The 23188-nt window shown below is 40.2% G+C and overlaps 1 protein-coding gene across 1 annotated transcript in view; it reads right to left on the bottom strand.

Moving 5' to 3' along the window:
• Window positions 1–6498: 6498 nt before the first annotated feature.
• Window positions 6499–23188, bottom strand: part of dom (domino helicase) — a 33202-nt gene continuing 16512 nt past the window's right edge. The window contains exons 9-14 of the mRNA XM_090105271.1: window positions 15736–16217; window positions 15328–15579; window positions 13492–13695; window positions 9379–9417; window positions 8307–9311; window positions 6499–6762 (exon numbers count right to left, since the gene is read on the bottom strand). Coding sequence (XP_089961397.1) covers window positions 6499–6762; window positions 8307–9311; window positions 9379–9417; window positions 13492–13695; window positions 15328–15579; window positions 15736–16217 — 2246 coding nt within the window. The remainder of the gene's footprint in view (window positions 6763–8306; window positions 9312–9378; window positions 9418–13491; window positions 13696–15327; window positions 15580–15735; window positions 16218–23188) is intronic.

The following is a 23188-nucleotide window of genomic DNA, read 5'->3' as shown; positions in this document are numbered from 1 at the left end:
AAAGAAATACGTTAGTCACACGCTCGTCGCTACCTACTTAAATATTTACACCGGCCGCTGCTGCAACTCGCTCGCTTCGCTCGCTCGGCTCGTGCGGTAGTTCAAAAGTTAACCTAAGATGCTCGTCGCTTCGCTCCTCGCTACCTATTTACACCGGCTGCTGCTGCAACTCGCTCGCTTCGCTCGCTCGGCTCGTGCGGTAGTTCAAAAGTTAACCTAAGATGCTCGTCGCTTCGCTCCTCGCTACCTATTTAAATATTTACACCGGCCGCTGCTGCAACTCGCTCGCTTCGCTCGCTCGGCTCGTGCGGTAGTTCAAAAGTTAACCTAAGATGCTCGTCGCTTCGCTCCTCGCTACCTATTTGAATATTTACGCCGGCCACTGCCGTTTTCAGCTTATAAAGGATTTCGACTTAGGCGGATTTTGATTGGACAGAGAGTTTGAGGTTTATTCTTATAAATTTTGAATTCATAAAATTATAATTGAACACCTGACACCAATCAAGCAAACACGTGTTTACGTGAGTCATAGATTTATTATCGTATACTCCTAAAATGTTTTCTAAGAAACAATAGTGTACTTACATTGTCGGCACGTTCTTAAAGTCGGTAACTTATTTTTGTTCGAACAATAGAGGTAATAAATTCCTAATGATCAAGTTGTAAAGGTTGTAAAATAAAAAATATTCTATATTAAAACGTATATATAATATGTATGTGCGTCATTAATTTCTGACTGTTTCGAAATTTGGTGCAAAATAAAATAGTGTGTAAATAAAATTTGTAAAAAATCAATAAAATAAAACAATTGAGTAAAGATCTATAGGCATATCATGTATGTATTTATACAAGATATGTATATTATATATTTATACAGGGAACTTCTCAACGTGTTATCTATGAAATTATACTTTTACTCAATTGTTTAATTTTATTTACACACTGTTTTATTTTGCACCAAATCTCGAAACAGTCAGAAATTAATGACGCACATAGTACATAATATATACATATTAAGACAGAGGTTAAGCTTAAATAACTTGAAAAATAAATAACATGTTCACGCTCACGTGTTGGTGTTTTAAAAAATTCTATCAAAAACTGAGGTTAACTTTAAATACAATTTTAGAAAAATAAATACCACAATCAACATTCAAGTATTAGAAAAAATTGATACCATAATTCCACCCACGTGTTAGTGTATTGAAAAATACAATCAAAAAGTGAGGTTAATCATAAATAACTTAGAAAAATAAATACCATTATTACACCTAAGTATTAGAAAAATAGATATAGGTATTTACTTATTTACTTTTTTTAGAAATTCACTGGAATTAGAATTAAAACAAACCCTTTGATTTTGCTGATCACTTTAATATAACATGTATATAGTCACGATTACGGCGTAACGCAAAAATGTCACGCGCGCGGCGTAACGGCAAAAATGTCTCACAAAATTTTTGTCCACCCCCGATAAAGAAGTTTCACTTCAATAATTTTTTGCAATTTTAACATTGTTCCGGACTGCGGACAAGGTTGCAAAATGAGATTTATTGTCGTCCGTTACCGTCCGTACTCCGTACCGTCCGTACCATTCACTTGACCGTAGTTTGAAAACTTTTGGAATTATTGTGAATTGATTGTCTTGACTGACTGGAGTAATTGCTCTAAACCGTTGTTAGGTGATTGTGAAGGTAATATTATTATTTATTTAATTAAGATTTTAATTTGATAGATAAATTAAAAAAAATAATCAGGGAGATAATGTAAAAAGCAGTTTTAATCCTACTAATAACGGGTGATTTTTTAAGAGGTTAGGATTTGATTTTCAAAAAAAACACAAAAAATTTGAAAAATTTGTTGTAATCTATAATGGAATCGATAGAACGATCAATATAATTTAATGTTTGAAGATGATTTCATGCAAATGCTGGCCGTGGCTCCGGTTTAGATGGCCCATTCGCAAAGCCCAATTTCGGCACACTCTCTACGACATATCGGCCGGTATATCACGAATAAATGCTTCAATATTGGCTCCCAGTGCGTCAATCGTTGCTGGTTTATCCCTGTAGGCATAAGAAATAGTCCAAAGGCGTTAGATTACACGATCTAGGCGGCCAATCGACGGGCCCAAAACGTGAGATAAACTGTTCGCCGAAGACGGCTCTCAATTGGGCTATTGTTTCGCGTGCCGTGTGTCATGTGGCACCGTCTTTTTGAAACCACATGTGAGGCATGTCCAATTCTTCCATTTTGGGCAAAAAAAAAATCACCAATCGAAGAAGTGCATCGCGCACATCTTAACCGACTTCACACTCTCTTAACCGAGCATGCATTTTGATAGTAAAATTCAATAATTTGCAAGCGTTGTTCGTTCGTAAGTCGATTCATGCTTAAATTATAGACCAAACTGAATAAGTTTGATAAAGACACAAGACACGATTCACGCGTGATCTATCAAAAACAGTATTGCCAAAAAGAAACCAGCAAAAAAATCACCCTTTATTATAAATGCGAGTTTGTGGGGATGTGTGTGTGTGTTTGTTACTCATTCACGCAAATACAACTGAACCGATTACAATGAAATTTAGCACACATATAGAAGGTAACTTGGATTAACACATAGGGTAGGTTTTATCCCGGAAATCCCACGGGAACGGGAACTATGCGGGATTTCCTTTGAAAACGCGGGCGAAGCCGCGGGCGGAAATCTAGTAACTATGATTATAAAGTACAGAAATTATACTAGCTTTTGCACGCGGGTTGAAACCGAGTTAACTAGTTCAGTAAAAAATAATTACTAAGGATTCTCATACTAGTTGCGTCACGTGGTTTCAACCGCGTAAATGAGTCTGTCCTGTAAATCTAATATTCCTCTGCGAATATCAGCATAAAATTAATATAATAACATAAGTACATAGTTAAAAAAAGACGCAATACACTTTAATAATATTGTCTTTTGACTGTCCGTTTAAATTGGGTCAAAATCGAGTATAAAGGAGTCGGTAGCATACAAAAATACAGGTAAAGCTTATAAAAGCGTGTTGAAATACTTTTCAGGCTATTGTCTAAGTTCAGTATCTGGATTCTTGCTTGGTTACATCTACTATCTTTCAGTGAAAGTCCAATCAAAATCGGTCCAGCCGTTCCAGATAAAAAGGGCAAAGTTTGAAAAAGCGTGTGTCCCGAGCACACGTGTCAGAAGTAAAACTTCTTTGGCAAGATGCAAAGATCGTCGTAGAAGAATCGTCGCCTTACTCCATGACGTGACGGTATTGCCATGACGTTTTTTGACTCTCATTGACTCTCAACGCGCCTAAAGAAACTATTAATATTGCGGAAATTAAATCATTTCGACCTTCGACGAAGCCTTCTTCCATTATACTGAAATTAAAACTAAACACTCATAAATCACTACTTAGTATAAAACAAATAAATATTTGAGAACCATCAAATCAAAAATTTTTATCTTTGTTACCTCTGTAATACCCCAGCCACACTATGCTACTCGTCCTGCTACTCGTCCTGCTCCTCGTCCTGCTCATCGTGCTGCCGCTCGCCTCGATATTGCCGTCTGGCCACACACTGCTCTACTCGCGCGATTAATCGCGACGCTCTTCACTAGGGATGGGTCGTCGACGTATTTTTCATCAACGAGACTAGATGTAAATGTCGTTCACGGTTCATCAACTAGTCGTTCAACTAGTTAAAATCTTCGACTAGTCCATGTGTAAAATAAATAACTATATTATTAAACTAGCGGTCCGCCCCGGCTTCGCCCGTGGTACATATTTACGTTTTCTCTACATAAGAACCATCCTCGTACTTCAAGGAATATAATAGAAAAGAATTATCGAAATCGGTTCAGCCGTTCACACGTGATGCCGTGACAACGCGAAACGGGTGCGGACCCGCCGCCTTTTTATAGCTCCCGCCGCGAAGCGCGTCGAAGCGGCAACTGATACACAAAAATAATCCTTATGGAATGTAATTCACGCGCGATGACTTATAGCGTATTTCATGTATAACTTTGGTGTTTCTACACCGATGTACATGATTCTTTTACTATAACCTGCCCAGGAGTATGAAGAATAATTGTGCCAAATTTCGTTAAAATCCGTCGTGTAGTTTTTGTTTCTATAACGAATATACAGACAGACAGACAGACAGACAGACAAAAATTTTACTGATTGCATTTTTGGCATCAGTAGCGAACCCTTATCACCCCTTCATAGTTTTTTTTTAAATATATTTCATGTACAGAATTGGCCTCTCTACAGATTTATTATAAGTATAGATAAATTCTTAAAACAATAAATTCTAATCTCAATAAAACAATTAATAAATGTTTATGCTTTCTTACAAAAATTATATTCCCTAAAAAAAGTATTACTAAAAAACTTATTATCGTTTGTTTTTATAGTTAAAAAAAAATTTAAAACATTGGCCTTGTAAACCTTGTTGTAAACCAAAAATATTTTTTTTTAAACTTCAAAGAAAAGAATTTATTCTTATCAATAAGAATTATGTTTAGCCGTTGAATTCAACTAGTGCATTGGTGAGCGATGGACTAGTCGAATCGTTGAGTGTACATATAGACGGTTAATTATTTAACTAGTCCGTTGATTCCATGACGCCCATCCCTAATTCGCACTCGTATTGCCGGTCCTTTGACTCGCGCGCAAAAGCCGACAAAATAGGGAGCAGTGAGCAGGACGATGAGCACGACGAGTAGCATGACGAGTATCGTGGCCACACTACGTCCCTGCCTACTTCCCTCGTCACTTCCCATACCACTCGTCGAGTCGTGTAGCTGGGGTATAAGCTACCACAATCGAGTTTCGTACATGAAATTATTGGGCGTCTCATCAAAATAAAGCTACTCACGGAAAATTAGCTTGATAGTAATCATTTGCAAAAATGGGCGAAGGATCCTGGACTATAATATATTGGTGGTGACTGCACGTGTTCTCTCTGTGTTAAATTATATAGAGCTGCTATTACATGTATCCTTCTCGGTTTAGTTTTTAAAGGTGAATTTTTCAATGAAATGATTATTTACACAGGTGATAGTAGTAGGGAAATTGAAAATGAGGAAGAACATAATGAAAGTTCCGATGTATCTACAATGTCAGAAATAAATATAATCCCATAATCTGATTGTTTTATTTTAATTTTTTTTTGTAATTGTAATAATATTGTGGAATGATCAGTACTGTAAATACTTTTGAACTGAGATTTTTACAATTAGATTTCTACGATTTAAATATAAACCTGTGTTTGAAAACCATATTTTATACAATATAAACCTTGTGTTATTTTAACCGTATTTTCTTCCATTACACCAGCTTCAGTAAGTCACTTTAAAAGTACCTACTACAAAATTTTCCAATTAAATCAATCCAACAAAGATATATTCGCAATCGTGGGTTTATCCTCGCTATTTACATACAAGATATTATCGAAACAAAATCGTAACTTACAAATCAATATTAATCTCTTTCAGCAAAAAACACATAATTTTACTAAATTATGCATTTAACCACTCTATATACATATCGTCTTCGGACGATAGTCGGAATCGATAATTCGGAAGATTTCTATGCGCATTATTACTTTTGGAGTACCTAAGTTTAGTTTGTTTAAGTAAAATAGTTTTCGAGTTATAAGGGGGTGAAAAGTGGCTCCAAATGGTTTGTGTAAAATTACACACGGCTGCTGCTCGCCAGTTCTCTTCGCTTGAACTTGGCTTGACACGCAGCCGCGTGTCTAGATCCGTGTGAATATCGAAATTTGCAGAAAAAAGATCTTTTCATTGCATTGGCTTAAAATTAAAAAAAAAAAAAAACTTTCAGACAGATAGACGGACAATAAAGTGATCCTAAAAGGGTTCCGTTTTTTCCTTTTGAGGTTCGGAACACTAAAAATAGAAATAAGCAAAGAGATGGAGGGGATTTATTTTCTTCAGATATATTTTAATATAGAGATAGCTGTATGAGCGAGAGCCTTAATAATTAACATCAAGTCATCAAGTGTAATCCTATTGAAATTAACTTTTTAATAGCATAGTATGAAAAAAAGAGCGTGTGCTGAGCACACGTGTCAAAAGTGAAACTTCTTTGGTAAGATTCAAAGATCGTCGCCTTACTCCATGACGTGACGGTTTTGCCATGGCAATACAAATTTTACTCTCAACGTACCTAAAGAAGTTTCACTTCAAAATCTAAATAATACAACAATCAACAATACTCAAAATTTTATTGTTATCAGTGTCACAATTAATTCTATTTTTCATTAAATATATACAATTATTACAGAAGTAAAACATTTATGAAGGAATTGCCTTCTTAAAGTAAAGTTATTTACATCACATGTTTATGTTCATCTCACACACACACACACACACAACACCCAGTGACGGTCCGTTTTCGCACTTTACATTTTTTGAAAATCAGCAATTTGAAATAAAACAATCGCTTTATGGTAGAGTATTTATTATCAGTGGTGCGTATCGTGCTGGCCGGGCGGCGCGGTGGAGGGCGCGGGCGAGGGCGCCGGCGCGGGCGACGAGGGCGCGGGCGAGGGCGCCGCGGGCGGGGGCGCCGGCGAGGGCGCGGGCGCGGGCGCCAGGTGCGCGAACACGACCTGCGGGCGCGCGCGGCGCAGCGCCAGCTGCTGCAGCTGCAGCGTGCGCAGCGCCGCCGCGCCGCCGCTCGGCCCCTCCACGGTGCTGATGCTCGTCGCCGCGCTGCTCACCACGCTCTGTTACGCATTATATTTCTCGTTTTATTTATTTTGAAACAAACAAATGTACAATAAACAAAAAATATGGTATTTACAATGACCGCACAATAATATCGAATTTTAAAATCTATAGTAGAGCCATTTTAATAGGCAACATTTGACAGTTCAACAAAATTCAACAACCATAGAAATCTAAATAACAAGACACATAGAAGTGCTATAATGTCATAATTCGTATGAAAACCGCTGTCGCCAAAATCAACGCATTTAAACCGATAGCTAAACAGTACACACAAGTAAAAGTGAAGTCCCGTGTCCCCGTTGTGGGGTAAGAGGCAGATGCATTATTCATACATCTGTTTCACTGATCGATTTTCTTTAGGGACAAGTAGGTGAGCCTTCTGTGTCCTGCCAGACCGAGATATTTTTTTTTCTTCGTCTCCACCAGGAATCGAACCCAGGACCCCTCGGTTCTACGCTCACGCGTCAAACACAAGTAAACTATGCCTTTTATTGGACAGCTTGGTTTTAGTGAAAACTAACTTAAATATTAAATTAAGCTTTATAATATGTATCCTATCGCACGAATTTACGGTTTATTTTATAATAACCTCCCTAAGTATATGAGACGTTTTGTATCTTTTTGCTCCAATACGAAAAAACGTGATAATAAGAATGGTCGACTGTGTCATTCATTGTTATTTCGATTACTATGGTGACACTCGTAATACTTGTAAATATTCTATAATTTTAAGGAAAAACGGCATTATTTCTAAAAAAAATATTTACCGATGAAATATTATTCCTTTATTAGTATAATTACAACTTGTGGAAGAATTTCCGCAATGGGAAATGCTGAAACGTCTCCAGAGCAACTGAACAGTGACGAACACACTGGTGGTGTGAATGTCACCTGAGTGGCGACAAGGTCACGCGCGATTACGACTTCTAGTGTCTTTTTATTTAGATTTCTATGTCAACAACGTAACCTAGTAACGACGCCAAAGAATAATATGTTATTTCGTTTTGTTAGAACTGCATATTTGCTTAACTTTTTTCAAATACGATTACATATTTATAATGAGCGATACAATTAATTCATACAATTGATTTGATTTTACTAATAAACCATTCTTAACATAATAAACAATTTCTGGTTTAAAGAACTGACGTCGCTACAATATTATGTCAATAAACCTTCTGATATCTAGAATCGAATGCATTTCAATTGAATATATATCACCATAAATTAATGCATAAATGCGTTGTGTTTATAATAAAACATAATTGTATTTATTGTTCTTTAAATTATCTCTAAAAAAATAAAAAAATAATAAAAATATGTTTCAAGTTCGATTGAAATATGTTTCAAGTCCATATCGAATAATTCACTTTAATCGATGTTTTTAGGCAGGTTACTTTCCTGCGAAGATAAAATTGATAGACGTCAAATGTTACCTATTAAATTGGTTCCACTATAATATGTATAATTTTATTTTATTTGTATAAGATTCGCATAAGAATTCGAAATTCGAATAATACACACAAATATTCAAACACACCTGCGGATGGCCAGGAGTCGCGTGATGTAATATTCTAAGCTGGTGTCGGCCGGCGAGCGGCTGCTGTCGGTACAGCAGTTGCGCCGTGGGCTGCGGGGGAGCCGCGGGGCGAGGCGGGTCCGGGGGCGCCGGGGCGCCGCCCGCCGGCCGCGCGCGCCGCACCAGCTCGGGCCGGGGCGCCGTCGGGGGCGCCGCGCCCGTCGCGTGCGCCGCCACCACGATGCGCTGCGGCGCCGGGCCCGCCGCGGGCGCCGAGGACGTCGCCGGGCCCCCGCCGGCCTTCAACTTCTCTTTGGCGATTCTTTCGGCCCGTCGGGTCGCCACCTCCATGGGGGTCGGCGGAGTCTCGTAATCGACCCCGTGGTCCGCCAGCAGCGCCGCGTGCTTGGGGTTCCGGTGCGCGGCGTCGTCGAGGCGGCGCTTGGGCGCGGCGCGGCGGCGCTCGGCCGCGTCGCGCATCGCGTCCAGGCGCTGCGTGGGCGGGCGCGGCGCCTCGTCGTCGGCGCGGCGGCGCGCCGGCGGCGGCTTGCGGTGCTTGCGGCGCGCGCGCTCCGGGTCGGCCAGCGCGTCGTGGCGGTCGCGGCAGGCGCGCGGCGAGCGGTAGGCGCGCGCCACCTCGTTGACGAGCTCGGCGAGCCACTCCCAGTTGGGCGCGCGCGCGGCGGGCGGCTCGGCGGGCAGGCGCTGCAGGCGCAGCGCGCGGCGCAGCGCGGCGTCCTCGCACGCGGCCCAGTCGGGCGGCGGCGCGGCGGGCTCGCGCGGCGCGGCGGGCGGCGCGCGCGCGCGGGGCCGCGGCCGCGCGCCGGCGCGCTCGAACAGCGAGGGCGGCGCGGGCGCGGCGCGCGCGGGGCGGGCGCGGCGCGGCGAGCGGGCGGCGCGCGGGTCGCGCCAGCGCACGGGCGGCAGCAGCGCGTCGGGCGCGGCGCCGCGGCGGTACAGCGCGCGCGCCCAGCGGTCGCAGTACACGTCGCCGTCGCTGGAGGGCGGCGTGGGCGGGCCCCACACCTGCGAAGGGAGCGCGGTTAGCGGCGGCCGACTGGGCAAGCTCACGGACGGAGGGAGCGCTACTCACCGGCATCCTCTCGGACGAGTCTCCGTCGCACACCCACACCTGAAAGAGCGACTCGTATCATTGTATCGTATTCGACTATTTCGATCTCATCTTTCACTCACCGCGTATCGTTCCTAGACCTTCGTTCGAATTTTAACTATCGCATGATTTTTTCTATTCTCTACGATAATAAAGCTATCGTTGAGGTCACATTTAAGTCGTGAACTTTTAATAATGATATCCATTACTTTTTTATTTCTATTCGTATAATATTAATATTTGTTCCTATTTTAAGTCTGCCCGACTACCCTTTTTCGGCACTCTTGAATACATATAAGTAAAGATCTTTAAAGAGGAAATAATACAATTATTATAAAACCATAATATGTAGTTTAAAATTGGAAATAATCGTGGTTTACTATATAGACGGATAAACAATTTGTCAATAGAAAAAAAATGTGCAATAATTAATTATGCGCTAATTAATAATTATATGAATATGCATTTATTTATTTTATTTATTATGCATGAATGCACAAGCATAAATATTTTTTTTTCTTTTCAACTTCTTGATAATGTTATTAGGGAATTCTCATTAATTAAAAAAAAACATAAATGGTTACTACGGCAAAAGCACTAGTTTCTTTCTCATCCCACTAACTATAATAATTAAGAGTGTCTTTGATTTTTTCATTTCAGCGTCAATTCATTGTATAATATTTCTTACTGAATGCCAAATGTATATGTCGTGGCCATAGAGGCGCTGCAAGCGCTGTGTTTATATGTGAAGACGGCGGCCGCTGACGAAAATTTTATTATTCGCAGTTAGAAACTTCATAATTCGTTTAATTACAATATGAACAAAGTCATAGCAAAGAATTTACGACGAAGAGGTTCGACTTCTATGGAAACTGCGGATATCTTATATTCAAGAAAAAATGCACGTAAAAAATCCTATTACTATATTTATATTATTGATTATACTATTGATTCTTCTGCTGATGCTGCTATGTTTCAAGAGGACCTTAATAATATAGACTTCTATTGTTCTCAAAATAAATTAGATCTCAATCCTAGTAAATGCACAGTTGTCTCATTCAGTCGTAAAAAACAATCACTACGTTTCAACTATCGAATAAAAAATCAAGATCTTGGAACTAGCCCTGACATAAGAGATTTAGGAGTTATACATGACCCAAAACTCATGTTTGATAAACATATCGATTGTTTTCTAGCTAAAGCTTCTAAAGCTTTAGGCTTTATAATGAGAATTTCGTCTGATTTCAAAAAGGCGAAAACGTTTAAAATTCTATTTTGTGCTTACGTACGCAGCATCTTAGAATATGCGTCGCCAATATGGAATCCGAGATACGATAAATATATAACTAGAATAGAACGAATACAGATGAAGTTTTTGAAATTCCTATGTTACCGATTACATGTCCCGTACAAATCTGAGGATTATTTCGAGGTCTGCAGCAAATTTCATTTCCTACCTCTTACAAATCGCCGGGAGATTGCTGATATCTTATATATTATTACTTTTAGGTATTACATCCAACAAAATAGACAGCCCAGATCTACTAGCCAAAATTTCACTATACACACCCTCAATTCTATCTCGTAAATATACTCCTATCTTTACTTCCGCAGTCAGCACTAACTATCGTCAAAACTCGTTTATTCTGCGCGTAAGCAATAACTTTAACAAGCTATCAAAACAGTTCGATTTTGACTTATTCTGCAGCAGTCCAGATTTTGACTTATTCTCCATTCAGTTAGCAAATGAGTTCTTTCGTCAGTTTGGTGGTCGAGTTAATATGTAATTTAATAAGTGTTACAATAGTATTAGTAAATTCGAAGGCATTTGATTCGTGTGCGTAATCGCTTACATTTGTAACTGTTACATATTAATGTTATTCTAGTCGTGAGAATCTGTAAATGGCTTATTGTGATTATTATATTATGTGACTACTTTTTAAGAATACAGCTGTAGATTCTCCTAAAATATAAATAATTAAATAAATAAATATATCCTCATGGGCGTAGCCACGGTGGGGCAGCGAGCCAGGGGCAGGGTGGGGCAAGCGCCCCTTGGCTGGCTCTGACCTGGAAGGTACCTAACCATATCTAAAAACCTAATATCCGGAAGAACATTCACACTGGAAAGTCATCAGTCGACACAGAAAAAATGCGATCAAAAAACGAAAAACTTTCATTTTTTGAAAATCAGTCAAATACCTATGTGCAATTATTTACCTCTAACAAATTGACATACGCCCAGCGCTGACCATAAAAACACAAAATGCTGACGGATCTAGGTGGTAACTTCGCTTGCATAAAACTATCCACTTTAGGGTAAAAGTGATCCAGACTTTTTTGTAGACTAAAATTTCGCATATTTTATATTCTGTACACTTTTTTGTATAACTTACCGTTTACGATTTATGGCCTATTTAATGAACCGGTTCATCGTTTTTGACTAATTACTCTTAAAATACTGAAGTAATCAATAGTGCCGTGAATTGTGTATAGTGTAGTGCTTAATATATTCTTAGTCTTAGTTTTAAATTATTATTATATGTATGTTAGTCTGTAAGGTATTTATTCTATGGGTCTGTACAATTTATTGTCTGTTACCTGAATTAAACAAAATAATAAAACGAAACTATCAATTTTTAAGAGCACTCTATTCTCTACAACTTCTGTTAGAAACGTTTTTTTGTAATGCCCACACTTTTTGAGTTATTAATTAATGTTTAATGTTGAATTACCGTACAAATTTTAAAAATCTAAAATAATTTACTATAAAAATAAATCTAATTTTTATCAATATTTTGAGCCGTTTCGGAAACGGCGAAAATTCACTTACATCTCACCTCTTCTTCGTCTTCATTACCTGAGCCCATGGCTACATACGTCCATGTAATATCCTACTACATGTATATTATTATAATTGTTTCTTTTCTAAAAAGCGATTCGCTTCTGGCGCTCGCCGGCCGCTACCGCGGTACTAACTTAAATTACATTAAGCAAGTTCTTAAAATATTCTGATTTTTTTAAATATTCGATGAACTCCTTATGTTTTATACGATCTGGCCTCATGTGGATGATAAAATCGTGAAACATTGACGATTTAACGATCTGGTTAAACTATTCTGGCCACTTCATGAAATGCGACCATTTCATGAAATGAGCAAATCTACGATATGATCACGACATATACATACTTATAAGTTATATACCTAAGTTTGTTAAATAAAAACTATTCTATCGAGGATCTAGTTCGAAGTTGTATAATTGACTGCCCAGTGATTCCCCTTTCTGTGATCTAATCTAGCCCATTATTTTCTGGATTGCAGAAAAAAGCTAACCTGTTTTTCAATCCTTGCATAAGTTATTTAATTTTTAATTTGATTACTTTAATTCATTGATGTATTCATTAGTAAAAAAATATTTCTTATTTACGTAATAAAATGATTTGTGTCAGGTCGAAAATGGCCTGAATAGCTTCGAGTAAGGATGGTCGACCGCGCCGCTTTTTTTTCATATATCAATTTAAAGATATGTTCAACAATTTTCCTGCACTATTTTAGTAATAAAAGAAAATTTTCCACACGTGGCGGACGGTCGTGCAGCGGGCGGCACCGAGCGGCGCGGGAGGGGGGAGGCGGGAGGGGGGAGGGGGAGGGGGAGGGCGCCGCTCGGTCTCGCCCGTAAATGCTTGCACGCCTTACATCCCTGACGTTCGCGGTTCGGCGTCGCCGTTTTGGTGACATCTCGCGAGAACCGGCCGACTACGAACGGGGTCAAGCATTTACGGACGAGTAACGAGCGGCACCAAAACGTCGAACGTCAGAAATATAAAACGCAAGGGTACAGAGCGTCAAGTCATTTATTATCATCGTCGTCGGCGCCGGCGAGCCACGAGTCGAGCGTGCCGTTGCGCAGCGCCCGCCGCCGGGCCGCCGGCCCGCCCGCCTCGTCCAGCGTCCACAGGTTGATGTGCACCGTGCCGCGCGAGCGCGTGCGCGGCGTGGCGGGCGGCGTGCCGGCGGGCCGCGCGGGCGGGCCGGCGGGCGGCGACGGCGGCGGCGACGGCGGGGCGCGGCGCGCGCGGCGGCGGGCACGCACCTGGGCGCGCGCGTCGTCCGCGCTGTACGTGAGCGGCGGGTCGGCGGGCCGGTCGGGCGGCGGGTCGCGGTCGCGCAGCTCGCGGCGCGCGCGCTCCCACTCGCGCAGCTGGCGCCGCATCTCGCCGAGCGCGGCCCGCTCCGCCTCCGTGGCCGCTTCGCTCGTCTCCACCATCCTCATCGCGTACTTCTCCACGGGGGTCAACTGTAATGCAATTTATACCGTGTCATGGAGCGCGTGTCACTATTGTGTTCAAATGAGCCTACACTTCGACGTGCACTAATATAATTACGACTTAATAGTGATAAATATGATCATTATAAATATAAATAGGAATTAACAATATCACGAACACGTGACACAACTAGAATTTCACGGATTCCATCCATAGTCATACATGTTTCAAAACAAAAACTTTTACTTTTATTTCAATTTATCCAGTATAATTAAGACTTATAGTAGAGCCATTTTTATAGGCAACATTTGACAGTTCAACAAAATTCAACAACGTAACCTAGTAACGACGAGATAGAATAACATGATATTTCATTTTGTTAGAACTGCACATTTGCTAAACTTTTTTCAATTACGATTACATATTTATAATAATAATGGCCGATATAAGTAATTTTAAGATTTGATTATACTGATATTCTAAACGTAATAAACTATTTCTGATTTAAAGAACTGACGTCGCTACAATTTTGTGTCATTTATTGACACAAAATTGTCATTTATTCACACAAACTTTTTTCTTTTTAAATATCAGAGACGTTACTCTAAAAATCGAAATCTGACATCTAGATTCGATACATTGATTACTTGTGAATAAAAATCATTATAAATTAATAAATGCGTTGTTTTTTTAATTACATATTATACTTGTCTTATTTTGCTCCTTCAATTTACGAAATTAAGTAAATTGGGACATGGGACAGGTATTCGCCTGATGGATTTTAAAATTGACATGTGTTTTAAGTTCGATTGACAAATGTTTTAAGTCCGTATCGATTAATTCACTTTAATCGATGTTTTTAAGCAGTTTACCTCTCTTCGAAGATAATATTATAGACGTCAAACATTGCCTATTAAATTGGCTCGACTATAATAGTGATACATATGGTCATTATAAATACAAATAGGAATGAACAATATCACGAGTACGTGGCACAACTAAAATTTCATCGGTACCACCCGCGGTCATTCTCCTTTGCGCATTCTCTATTCACCAGAACTTTTATCGCATCAATCGTTAAAGCCAAAGATCTAATATTATAAGTGTCCTCTTTTTACGTGTTAGGACTGTAACGAGTATATCGCAAGGTTTATTTTTGTTTTAACGACGACGTGTAATAATTGGAGTCGACTCATATAATGTGCGGGCTTGCCTGGTCCATGAGCGCGCGCAGCTCGGGCGCGTCGCGGCGCGGCGGGTCGCGCGGCTCGTCGTCCAGCGGCACGCTCTCGTCGAACTATAATGTGCAACAGGTGCGGGCTTGCCTGGTCCATGAGCGCGCGCAGCTCGGGCGCGTCGCGGCGCGGCGGGTCGCGCGGCTCGTCGTCCAGCGGCACGCTCTCGTCGAACTATAATGTGCAACAGGTGCGGGCTTGCCTGGTCCATGAGCGCGCGCAGCTCGGGCGCGTCGCGGCGCGGCGGGTCGCGCGGCTCGTCGTCCAGCGGCACGCTCTCGTCGAACTATAATGTGCAACAGGTGCGGGCTTGCCTGGTCCATGAGCGCGCGCAGCTCGGGCGCGTCGCGGCGCGGCGGGTCGCGCGGCTCGTCGTCCAGCGGCACGCTCTCGTCGAACTATAATGTGCAACAGGTGCGGGCTTGCCTGGTCCATGAGCGCGCGCAGCTCGGGCGCGTCGCGGCGCGGCGGGTCGCGCGGCTCGTCGTCCAGCGGCACGCTCTCGTCGAACTCGGCCAGCTCGCCCTGCGCCTCGGCGCGCGCGGCCGCCGCCGCCTGCGCGTCCGCCTCGTCCTCCGCCGCCGCCAGCGCGCTCTCCAGCTCGCCGCCCTCCGCTGGGGCCCCGCCCGCCCCACCCGCCCCATCGCCCTCCGCGCCGAACAGCTCCTTGATGTTCGCCTGCGCGGTCAAGAAATATATAAACGTAAAATTATCTTAAAAAGAATACTAAAGCGATCGCTATTATGGACCTATTGCCCGAAGATTATTCCTTTTACTGAAAGACTAATATTTCTTAAAAAAACGACGGAACCGATAGGCTAGAAGCGCACTGACCGCCCGCAGGTAGGAGGTGGTGAAGTGGCCGTCCTCGATGGCGAGGTGGCCCAGCGCGCGCTTCTGCTCGGCCTTGCGCAGGATGTTCTCCTCGACGGTGGCGGCCGTGACGAGCCGGAACACGTGCACGTCGCGCGTCTGCCCGATGCGGTGGCAGCGGTCCTGCGCCTGCGCGTCCATGGTCGGGTTCCAGTCCGAGTCGTAGAACACGACCGAGTCGGCGCCCGTGAGGTTGAGGCCGACGCCGCCGCTGCGCGTGGACAGGATGAAGGCGAACACGCGCGCGTCGCTGTTGAAGCGGTCCACGAGCGGCTGGCGCAGGTCCACGCGCGTGGCGCCGTCCAGCCGCAGGTAGGCGTGCCCGTGCAGCGACAGGAACGCCTCCAGCACGTCCAGCACGCGCGTCATCTGCGTGAAGATCAGCACGCGGTGCCCGCCCGCCTTCAGCCGCCGCAGCAGCCCGGCCAGCGTCTGCAGCTTGCCTGCAACGAGCCCCAAGCACACGTTAACACCGACCCTGCCGCTTCACCGGCTAAACTTTCTACCATGACAAATAATACTAGGACAATACTACACTCGTGCACGAGGTAAGACGAACGGTATAAAAAAGTTACAGATTTTTTAAATAAATTCAAAATATTATCATAAATCGAATCAGGTAAATAATAATTACAACGTAAACGTACTAATAAGATATATAATAATAAGACCAAATATAAATGCATTTTAAGTTAAAACTAAACTAAACTAATATTTTATTAATTATTGGTACAATTTGGTTTTTATGTCTCTATGTTTTGTTTGGTCTTTATGTTTAAATTACATAACATAATAGAAGAGTTTTTCTGTATCGGATATATTTTACAGAGTATTTCTATTGATTATTATAATCTCGAATCATCGAATCATCATTGAATAATTCAACAAGTGGGCGGGGCCTGTTCATGAAGTACAATATTACTTGTATGACATTTTAACATAGACAATACAATCCTTCATAGGCGTGAAGCTGTCAAAAAGCAAATAATATAATGGACAGAGCAAGAAGCTTATATCTTATACACTGGAGATTTCGGTATGAACATTTGACGTGTAACAAGAAAATTGTTGTGTTTTATCACTTTCACACCTCACTTGGTATTGCCACTGTTAATACGAAGTTTTCCCAAGGCTACTATGTATGCTGTAATATTCTGTGCAAAAGGTTAGTTTTTGTACATGAGTTTGTTGATAAATTGCCAACAACTTCATTCAGAAGCATTGTTGGATGAGACAATTATTATTTATGCTAAATAAAATAAGTATCTGAACCAATTATTAAAAAGCGATACTCCCTGATTATGGGTATAGTTACCATAATAAAATTGTAGCAACTCTCACTTTGACAATATGGCATAAGTGTCAAAAAAATTGCGTCGCTTCGAATATTTAAGTTAATATTGTTGCGTATTTAATAAATATTTTCCGAATATAAATAATGTATTGCATTGTGAAAAATTGCAGAAGTTTTTGGACACCAAATTCTGGCATAAAATTTCACAGGCAAGTGTATATTTACGCTATTTACAATATTCCTCAATACTCATGCATTTACCTGTTTAGAATCATTTTCATGGCAAAAATCGTCAATTTTATCATCATTTTAGTAATCAATCATGCTAAATATCTTCTATCTATCTTCTTTTCCTAATAATTTCATCATTTTTCAATAAACCAATTTAACAAGTAAGGTAACCATGATGACGAGTTTTTACGGATAGCGAAGAGAAAATATTGTAATAGTTAACAAAATTATGATGAACATTTAAAACACCATTTCAAAGATTTTTATACTAGTAATGATACAACGCACGACATCGATATTGCACTCACATGTGGTTTTATGTTTGTTCTTCTTTAACATAGAAATTAATACATAGTTCTTTTAACTTACCAATTTTTTTTGTTTTACTGATTTCAGCTTTCCAAAAATGAAATAAAAAGAAATAAATGGCTGTCCATAGTGCCTATCAAGGGTAAAATTTATCAACATGCCAGAATATGCAGTTTGCATTTTAAGCCTGAGGATTACGGTCCAGAAAAAAAATACCTTTTGAAAAGTGCTATACCTTTTTATTTACCACATTCTTGTTACTGCGTCTCAACTGTGGATAAAGTAATTTTAATTATGTTATAATAAACCACCATGAAACCGTTAGTAACCGTAAGTACAGCTCCTGAAAGACATACGAATTTCTGAGAACTGTAATATCGTTACCACACATCAACACTAGCGATGCAACTCTCCCTTTGGAATATTGAAAAGTTTTAGACTGAAGCTTGAGTAACCAAAACGATGTTTTAATGTATGTAGCACTCATTTTAATTAAAAATCGTAGTATGAGATCAAAAGTTATCAAGCGTTATTTAAAACTATCATTCTCTACCAATTAAAATGGTATGTACAGTCCCCGGCACGTAACTTGGCAAGAGTCGTTAGATGCGCAGAAGTCGTTCTTTAGGTCTCTTTGGTGGTCAAGCGGGACGCGGGGTATAACGTAGCGCCGATCACGACTCGCTATTGGTGCGTCAGTCGACCCTTGCCTCCCGCACGTTCCGTTCGCTCCCGATTACACTTGCGTGCACGAAAGTTGTGCCCTTTGTTTTTGTTGACTTTTTGTTACGAGTTCAGTTTTAAATTAAGTTTTGATTTTGTTTTGGCTTTGTTAGTGTTATAGTTGTTGTTTTAATTTTAGTTTTTGTAACGTGTATTACAATGCCAGGACCAAATACTGTTTTACGCAGACATGCCAGAAAAATGGTATACGATGGTATACGAGGCCAGGTGTAACAGTATTATTAACCGATAGTGACGACGAGAACATAATTTTTAATAATAATATTTTTTTTTACTGAATAAAAAAATGCATAAAATTATGTTTTATTTATAACACCCATTAAATGTCACGAATACCTCCGCTTTGTTTAACTACAAGATTAAAAATAAATGATGGCAATAACCATAATAACAATCAATAAAAGTGACCAGTTTTTTGTTCCACTAAGTGTAGGATGCGCGAACTTGCCCCCACTACGCCAAAACCTTGCCAACTTACGTGCCGGGGACTGTACCTATAAAGATGATAATTATTCATGTAAGTTGACCAGTAATATTATAATATAAATACTGTTAAAAATATATGTCGTTATTATTTATAGACCATGATTTTTTGTTTTTTTTATTTCGAAAAATCCTGAATATACAAACCAGTGTGGTCACCCACAGAAAGAGACAAAAAACAACACTGACGTCATTCAAGGTTATATCTTCTTGTGACAAGTTAATGGTCATAGTGCAATCTCCAGTGTATTAGATATAAGCTTCTTGGGACAGAGTATGAGTAAAATGACAATAATAACTTTTTAAAAATAAAACGAGAAATATCTTAAATGAAACGCTCCTTTAATTTACAATAATTATAGTATGTAAGGTAAGTTATTTTAAAACGAAAAATTAAATCAAATTCAGAACATAAATTAATATAATTATATTTGCTTAATATGAAGTATCGTGCACATCGAAAATATTACCAACACATACAAACTTTTTTCTATATGTTCAAACTTAACCTAATGTAACCTAACATATATCAATAACTGTCAAATCCCGCCGCGTAATGTGTCAAGTGTCAAATATAATATGTCAATTGTCAAATGTGTCAAGTTGTCTCTTAAAGTCAATAATAGATGACGCTACTGTGTTTTTAAATGGCACTATAGAAATTATTTTCTGTATACATATATAATCTTAAGATGAGTGAATAAATCGAGTTTTGTTTGAGTAATAGTGTGTTTCATTGAGTATAGAGTAACCCGCCGCGTGTAATAGAGTGAATTTAAACATGGTGCCGAAACCCGGGAGTGAATTGTGAAAAATTACAAGTGTTAAAGTGCTGTCCGATCGGGACTTAGAAAAATTAGGAGTGCTTAAAGACTTAGAATAAATTCGTGTGATCTTCAGAATTGTGAAAAATTACAAGTGTTAAAGTGCTGTCCGATCGGGACTTAGAAAAATTAGGAGTGCTTAAAGACTTAGAATAAATTCGTGTAATCTTCAGAAGTGTAAAAATTACAAGTGTTCAGGACTTAGAAAAATTCGTGTTATCTTGGACTTAGAAAAAATTTCATATAGAGACTTTGAAAAATTACAAGTGTTTAAGGACTTAGAAAAAATACGTGTTATCTTGGACTTAGAAAAATTTCGTGAGATTGTGGACTTTGAAAAATTACAAGTGTTTAAGGACTTAGAAAAAATACGTGTTATCTTGGACTTAGAAAAATTTCGTGAAATTGTGGACTTTGAAAAATTACAAGTGTTTAAGGACTTAGAAAAAATACGTGTTATCTTGGACTTAGAAAAATTTCGTGAGATTGTGGACTTTGAAAAATTTTGTGATACTGGACTTAGAAAATTTGCGTTATAGTAAACTTAGTAATACTTACTACGAAAATGGCAAGAAGTGTTGAGGGTCTTCTCCGAAAACAAGAAGACATCTTCGACCGAATAAAAAAGGCCCAAATAAACTACAAAAAATCTCCTAAAGAACGAATTACAGCAAATTATATAAATACGCGGCTCGAAGCGATAGAGAGGTTGTGGGATTCATTTGTGGAAGGTCACAATGAAATTGTTGTTATGGTCGATAGGACAACAAAAATTGCATTATCGTATTTTGAAAACGACCTATATTCGGAATGCGACGATGCATACACTGAGTATAAGCTTATTTTACAAAACGATCTGCAAGCAATCACACCAGCTTCGGCGAGCACGAGTACGAGTACAGTCACTATGATGAGTGGTGGAGCGGATGTGAAACTGCCGCAGATAAACCTGCCGAAATTTTCCGGGAGCTACGACCAGTGGCAACATTTCAATGACATGTTTGTGTCACTTATTCACAACAACCCCAACTTGACTGCCGTTCAGAAATTACACTATTTGAAGGGTTGCTTGTTGGGAGAAGCCGAGATCCTACTGAAGAACCTAGCTACAACCGAGGAAAATTATACGGAGGCCTGGGCGGTCCTCAATGCTCGATACAATAACAAGAGGTACAACGTAAACGAAATAATGAAACGTCTTTTCGGTCAAAGAAACCTAAACAACGAGTCTCCAAGTGCACTGAAACAACTTTTAGATACTACATCTACATGCCTTAAATCGTTAAACAATATGGAAATTGACACGAGCTCTTGGGACGCCATAATAGTTTACTTGGTAGTGTCGAGGTTGGATCCAGAGTCCAGAAAGGTTTGGGAATTAGAAGTGAGCCGAGCAGATGCCAGTGAGCTGAAGAGTAAATTACCAACATGGAAGGAATTAAAGAATTTCATGGAATCAAGATTCAGAACGTTAGAGCTGCTGGAACCATCCAGTCACAAGAGATTCACGGCAAGGCCAACACAATCTTTAAACCCTAAGCAACCGATGAAGCAAAACGTTTTCCATTCGCTGATGAACGACCCCAAAACGAATAACTCGATCTGTGTCGCATGTTCCGGACGACACTCACTGTATCAATGTAAACAATTTGCGTCTCTAACACCGGAGAAGAGATCAGAGTTCATACAAACACAGAGGCTGTGTTTTAACTGTCTTTCATCAACGCACGCGGTAAAAAATTGTCACGTAGCAGCTTGCTGTCGCAAATGTGGTAAGCGACATCACACACTATTACATTTCAATCAAAATCCACCTACGGTGGAATCTTCTACTGAAGAAAATCAACCGAGTTCGCAACCCGTAACAAAGGCGGTTGCTCACTTTACTACAGAGAACCATATCAACACTGTGCTTCTTGCAACGGCGATGGTTAAGATAAAATCATCCGATGGCTATACACGTATAGTTCGAGCTTTAATTGACCAAGGTTCTGAGGCTTCATTTATCAACGAGGCTACTGTGCAATCTCTTCTACTGAAGAAAACAGCGGTAAATGGAGTCATATCAGGAATTGGAGATGGTCAAACGAGAACCAAAAATATGGTTACATTTGAGTTAGAGTCCTTACAAAATCCTAAGTTCTCAATTCCAGTTGAGGCTTTTGTGTTAAGAAAATTAACATCATACTTACCTTCAAGATGTGTATCGATAGACAATTGGCCTGAAATAAAAAACATACCACTGGCTGACCCATCGTTCGGTGACCCAGCAAAAATAGACATTATTTTAGGCGTTGAAATATATGGAGAAATTATATTAGAAGGTTTTCTAAAAAATCCCGCATTGAGTGGTCCGGTTGCACAGAACACGAAGCTTGGATGGATATTATCTGGAAAAATAAAAGATAAATTAGACACAGAATTAAACCAAAGAGTAGTAAGCATGCACATACAGGTAAAGGAAGACCAATTACTTAAGCAATTTTGGGAAATCGAGAGAGAACCGGACAGTATAGGAAAGAGAATGACGAAAGAAGAATTACGATGTGAAGAAATATACGAGGAAACAACCATTAGAGACAATGAAGGTAGATATATCGTGAGATTACCCTTTAAGAGTTCTAACCCTGAGTGTGTACATAGTCAGTCAAAAGAGATCGCATTGAAAAGATTCAAATCACTAGAAAATAAATTACGTAATAATGAAAACTTATATGAAGAATATAAGAAAGTAATGAAAGACTACATAGAAAAGAATCATATGAGTAAAATTACTAAGAGAGAAGAGTTACTTGATCCTTACGCAGTGTACTTACCGCACCACGCTGTAGTAAGAAGCGATAAGGATACAACTAAAGTGAGAGTGGTGTTCGACGCCTCAAGTAAAGGCATAAATAATATATCTCTTAACGATAATTTACGTGTCGGTCCAAAACTTCAACAGGACTTGCGACACATCTTAATGAGATGGAGATATCACGAAATTTGCATCGTGGCTGATCTTGTGCAAATGTATCGACAAATCCGTGTTGACGACAGAGACGCGGACTTCCAACGAGTGTTGTGGAGATTCGATCCACACGAGCCTATTGAGTGCTATAAATTACTGAGACTTACCTTTGGAACATCGTGCGCACCGTACCTCGCCGTCAGATCCCTGCAGCAACTAGCGAAAGATGAGCAAGAGAAATACCCAAGCGCAGCTCGTATAACCCTGCAAGATTATTACATGGACGATTTACTGACCGGATGTGATACTCCCAAACAGGCTATCAAGATTTACGACGAAATGAACAAACTTATGAAAAGCGGTGGTTTTCAACTTCAGAAATGGTGTACTAATAGTTCTGAATTACTTGAACATATCCATGAAGAGAGTCAAAGATCTGACGAATCGGTAATTTTTAAATCGGGCGATAATATAAAGGTATTAGGTATATCATGGAACAAGCTAAGTGATCAATTTGAATATAAATTCAACTTACCTGAAGATGAGGAGACGAGAGACGATATTACAAAGAGGAAGGTG

The sequence above is a fragment of the Colias eurytheme genome, chromosome 9, assembly GCF_061535395.1.
Source record: "Colias eurytheme isolate Ceu_HAF_F1 chromosome 9, ilColEury1 Martin Lab GWU primary, whole genome shotgun sequence".
Classification (NCBI taxonomy): domain Eukaryota; kingdom Metazoa; phylum Arthropoda; class Insecta; order Lepidoptera; family Pieridae; genus Colias; species Colias eurytheme.
This window is presented reverse-complemented; position numbering and strand designations above follow the sequence as displayed.